Source organism: Frankliniella occidentalis, unplaced genomic scaffold (assembly GCF_000697945.3).
Source record: "Frankliniella occidentalis isolate FOCC.00 unplaced genomic scaffold, Focc_3.1 Scaffold43, whole genome shotgun sequence".
Classification (NCBI taxonomy): domain Eukaryota; kingdom Metazoa; phylum Arthropoda; class Insecta; order Thysanoptera; family Thripidae; genus Frankliniella; species Frankliniella occidentalis.
In genome coordinates this window covers 1,160,222-1,165,377 of record NW_026267173.1, presented here as the reverse complement: position 1 = coordinate 1,165,377, position 5,156 = coordinate 1,160,222, and the positions used below count along the sequence as shown (strand labels likewise).

At 56.7% G+C, this 5,156-nt stretch overlaps 1 protein-coding gene across 1 annotated transcript in view; it reads right to left on the bottom strand.

Annotated features, from left to right (window-relative positions):
* The window catches only part of LOC113218421 (lachesin-like), a 160,159-nt gene that overhangs the window by 69,645 nt on the left and 85,358 nt on the right, over positions 1-5,156 (bottom strand). Inside the window, exon 4 of the mRNA XM_052266824.1 lies at positions 76-209. Coding sequence (XP_052122784.1) covers positions 76-209 — 134 coding nt within the window. The remainder of the gene's footprint in view (positions 1-75; positions 210-5,156) is intronic.

The following is a 5,156-nucleotide window of genomic DNA, read 5'->3' as shown; positions in this document are numbered from 1 at the left end:
TGGACACCTGTTCTTCCTTAATGAAAGTACCAAGCCCTATCTTTACCACTGTTTCAAAATCTTGCAAGTGCTTACCTTGTACTTCCCGAGGCGGTCAACGGTGCACGAGAGGATCGCCTCCCGCCCGAGCGGTACCGTCAGGTTGACGATGGGCATCTCGAACTCGGGCGCGTCGGGCGCTGGCCTCGGTGTCGTAGTCGTCTCCGCGCCTGCAGTCAAAACAAACAAAGAATCATCACCCGTCACTTGAGTTATGACAAAAATTAAACTTGTTGTACGTATTTTCTGACAATTTAATGCATCATCCGATAATCCTTGTTAGCTTCTTCCAAGGTGCTGTGGTAACTGTATGAGTGTGTGCGTCTCGATAACGGAAGGGGGGGGGGGAGACAAACATGTGGGCTCTCGCACTCATATAGGCCCCTGCATCAGCAGCAGCAGTGCCCCGTCTCGAGGGAAAAGCCCGCTCTGGATCGGAGATGAAGGTTGACCCCGTAGGGGTGGCCGGTCAGCCAGCGGTCCAGCTCAGCCTTCTCGGAATACAGAGGGGTCACCCAGAAAATACGTCCGCCATTCCCCGTTAACTAAACTCCTAAGTTCTCAGCCTCGAGCCCGTTCATAGCGCCTGGTAGGTAGGCCACAACATGCTTAGAGTGCATACGTGCACTGCGGGATGGCCCACCTCAAGTCTCGCAGGCGCCAAGCTCCCGTAATTTGCTGAATGAATCTGAGGAACACGAATGTACTTCCTGGATGATTGCAAAGGCAAACGTCAGCCGTCGGCCGTTCGCTGGTTAATTGTTAACAGCACAAAACGGCTGGAAAGTCGGTAAGTTGGAAGGCCGACTAATTTTCCCCTTCGGAGCGAGTTGGTTGGCGAATACGAGAAGAATAAGACTCTTGGGCCAGAAGGATCAACTGGATCAGCTCCACTTATTTATTTCGCCGTATCATATTATTTCTTTTCTTTTTCATCGTGGTCTCTCCTTGGTACAACTTTTTCTCCCTCCTTCCGAGTATATGTGCGTGCGTGCGCGAAGTGTGAATCACCTTGGTAGCGTTGGCCGCCTGTTGAAAGCCCTCCTCCTCCTCCCTCCTCGCCCCCTTTCCCTCCTCTTTCCCCGCTCCCTCGGATGCTGGCGGCAAGTTTTATGGCCGAATCATTCCTGTGTGTTGGAGCGGGCGGCAACACTCGACATTACCAGCCCTCTGACGGACGTGCGAGCGAGCGAGAGGAGAGTGCCCGGCCGGAGCCGCCGCGCCCCGCCACGCCGCACACAAAAGGGGGAAGGGGGGAAAACACGGAAAGAAAGAGAGCATAGATCAAGGGATAAGACCTCGATAAATTGATGCCGACGCGCATACAAGGAGAAGGCGGAGAGAAATAAGAGGACTCAATCCGTCCGCCTTCCGGATGGTATCCACGCCGAGAATTTTTATTTCTTCGGATTTTCTCTCCGATTTGTCTTCGTTCTTTTTTTTCTGCCCCCCTTTGCCCCCGTTACAGGTCCTCGGGCCGCCCTCCCCCCTCGCGCCCTCAAATGAACCCTGGCTGGCTCCAACCACCGGCGGCCGCCCGACCCCGCCTCGCCCCCGCTCCGGCCAGCACTTCCTTCCGCCAAACAACTTCTTGATGGACGAAGCAAGTTCAAGATCACGAGGACAAAAGGGGAGCAGCCGCACAAGGCAAGGCGCAGCGGGGGCGGGGGCGCAACTTGCCGCTCTCCGCCCGCCCCCGCGCCGCCCGGGCCCCGTCCGACCGCCCCGCCCCGCGCGCCTCGAACACACAATGAAGACAAGCTGCCAAACCCGCCGCTACCGCTACTACTTTGGTCCCGCTTCCCCGACACGGGTTTGCGCTTCGCGTGGCGTGGCCTGGCGTGGCCTGGCGTGGCCTGGCCTGGCGCACCGTGCCACAGTGCCAGGTCTGTGCCTCATTAATCATTTGCTGGAAATTAGTCGTTACACTCGATAGCGGGGCTTGGCGCGGCACGGCGGCGGGGATGCGATACGTCTGCAAATGAGACGCGGCGGCGGCGGCGGCGCCGGGGTTAGAGCAAACGCGCGGCGCCAAACTGCGGGCCCAGACCCGCCCCGCGCCGTGCCCCGAGGGTGCAAAGTACACTGCAGCAAAGGGGCGCGTCCAGCAGCGTCGTGATACGGCGGGGCGGGTGGGAAGGAGAGAAGTTTTACGCGTCGCGCGCGCCCTCCCGGACCCGACGCTCCGGGCGATCTCAAACAATTTCTGCCAAATTATCAGAGTGGCTGGCTCTGCTCGCGGCCTTGCTCTGCTCTGCTCGGCTCGCGAGGGGAGGGCCGCCGAGGTCGGGCCAAGAGGCGCGCGTCCACCGACCCACGAAGGAGTTATGGTTATTGAGAGGATCGCTGTAGGGCAACTAAATGCACTTCCATTGTGGTGTTGGAGTCTTGTGCAAACATTACTTATAGTGCGTAATGTAGGGGAACCCTTATCAACAGTGATAAGCGATTGCGTCCATAATTTATACTATTTTCAAAAAACAATGTGAACAACAATAAGGCAACGATATTGTAGGCGTAACAATGTAGCACAAAGGAGTACGCTCCCATAAGGGTGGGCTGCAGTATTCCTTCAAACTGATCCGAAAATAACACAAAGGAGGCCCTGAAGAAAAGTTGCCATGTCGATAAACAACACACGTTGCTGCGCTTGCTGATCGCCGCAGAAGTGAGGGTGAGGGGCGAGGCGGGCGACTCCAGCCCCCTCTTGTTTCGGCCCCATTGTGGCTGCCCGCTGACCTGCACTAGCCGGCCGGGCATGCAGGTGCTGGACAATCCGGGCCGCTCCAGCCGAAGCTCGCTCGGCCTATATACACTCCCTCCGCACCGAGCTCCGCACTGCTTTCGGTTCCAGGTCACAGCAGGTGGACGGGTACAAAACAAACAACAGAGAGTCCTGGAGTGAAATAACTAACTCGCGGTGCTTTTCTCTCCTCTTATTTGTTTGAAGGAAAAAAAGACATTTCTCGCACAAAAGTGCTGTCAGTTGGTCGTCACGCTGGAAATGTCAGCAGAAATGTGCATCAATATGTAAAGGAGGGCTAAGGAAAAATCACTAAAATAATTTATTAATTTGTGCATTTCACTATCAAAAATAGTTGTAGGTTTTACGGGAAAATGGTGCACATAGCGTGTCGACTTGGACGTCATCGACGAGCAGAAATGAGCTAGTAAATTTACAAAACATTTCGTAAAGAGTAAATCACAATCGGCTTAAGACATTCTTTCACGCGTTTAAGGGCAAAAGTTAAGCAAGAACCCTTCAAAGATGCCGAATCACACCTCTGTTTTTCCAGTGTGCATGGCATCTCAATCGCTCTGTCACTGCAACCTGGGGGGGTTCGGGGGGAGATCGACCCCGATGCACGTCACGCACGGCGTAATGAACGCGGCGGCAGGACAGACCTCGGCGCAATCCATACATTTGCCTTTCAATAATACAGTACTTTTCGCTCCAGCGACCGCAGCAGAGCAATCATATCAACAAACTACACTAACCGATAGATTACCGTTTTCGTCTCATTTCTCCCGCATTTCGCCCTTCCTCTTCCCCTCTCTTTGCGGTCCAGAATACGCTTGCATATACACTCTCTCTCTATCCCCCCCTCTCTCTCTCTCTCTCTCTCTCTCTCTCTCTCTCTCTCTCTCTCTCTCTGCGATATTCAGCTGGTTTTATAATTCGCCATAAAGAGCGCCGCGCGCGTAAATCCGCCCCACACACGCCGCTTCCTGAATAGGTGGAGGTAGAAAGGAGGGGCGGCCGTTTCTTTGTTACTTTTACAACTGCCCCGCCGCCGTCGTCACGGACCGTGCGAGTCGTCTATTTTTTTTCCTCTTCTGTGCACTCCCCCCCCCCTTTCCCGCGCACCGCACGGATGAGAAAAGGCGTATAGTAGTGCGAGAATGCGCTGGGCGTGGCGCCGCGTAGCGACAACGCCGGTCTGCAGCCGCCCCTGCTCAGCGGCAGCCGAGCGTCATCCCCCTTCTCGAAGACACAAGGGGGAGGAAGGAGGGTAGATGCGGTGGTGGGGTACACAGAGAGTGAGAGGGGTGGAAAGGGATAGGGGAGGAGGTATGTGAGAGAGACCGTCATCATCTGCAGCTTTGTGGCGTGGTGAAAAAGCGCGCGTTTCCCACCGAGCACTATGTCCTCTGCTGCGCAAAGCGTGGCGGGGCGTGGCGTAGTCTGCCGGCCGCCTCCCCCATAACCACTCACTCCACTCCAGGGTCCGTTCACAAACCGCACGCGCGGTGGCGGCGGCGCAGGGCCCCTCTGGTCCACAGAAACAATAAGCAGGGGGGACGTTCCTCCTGCACCGCCAACCACGGGAAGAAAGCGAATCACATGCGGGGCATCAGCAGTCGCTTCGGTGCTCTTTAAGATCGCAGGAGTCTATACCGGGCAAGATGACGAAGGATTAGCAGGGCTTTCGTGAAAAAGTGATGCACCTGCTGATATTTGTTGTCTTAATACCCTACCCCCACCACAGCTTTCAATTCAAATTTTCTCACCATGGGAAGGGGTAAAACATGGGGGAGGGATTGAAATATTCCGCGGACCGTTTTGCGGTCACCCCCGGCCTGCCTGGCTGCTGAGTGGGCACAGCTCTTAGGAAGAACATCAGCGAACAGCCCCATGCTCCCACCCGTCCCTCCCTGAGCCCCGCGGGGCGCGGGGCGGTGCAAGACACTGTGTGTTACAATCTGCAGCAGCAGCTAGCGCCCGTGTTCGTGTGCTTGTGTGTGTGCCCGTGTGTGTGACGTGTGAGGGTGTGGGTGGGTGTGCGCGCGCGCGCGCGTTCGCCCAGCCGTGATTTTATGTTCTGCAACAGAAACCCCTTCTCTACTCCGCACCCCGCCCCTCCCCCACCCTCTACAACTCCGCGTCTGTTTACTACATCGCGGCTGCAGCGGCAGTTGCATTCCCGGCTCCCCGCCGCCACCCCCCCCCATGCACCCCGCAGCCTCGCGTAGGAACGTGGCGGGCTGGTGAGCGGGGGCGGCGGGGGCGCTCCAGACAGAGCTATGAGGTGCAGGAACCCTTCATGCGAGCCGCAACCCCCTTCCCCCGCTCCGCCCATAACCTACACGTCTCTCTCCATCCACGACCCCCCCCC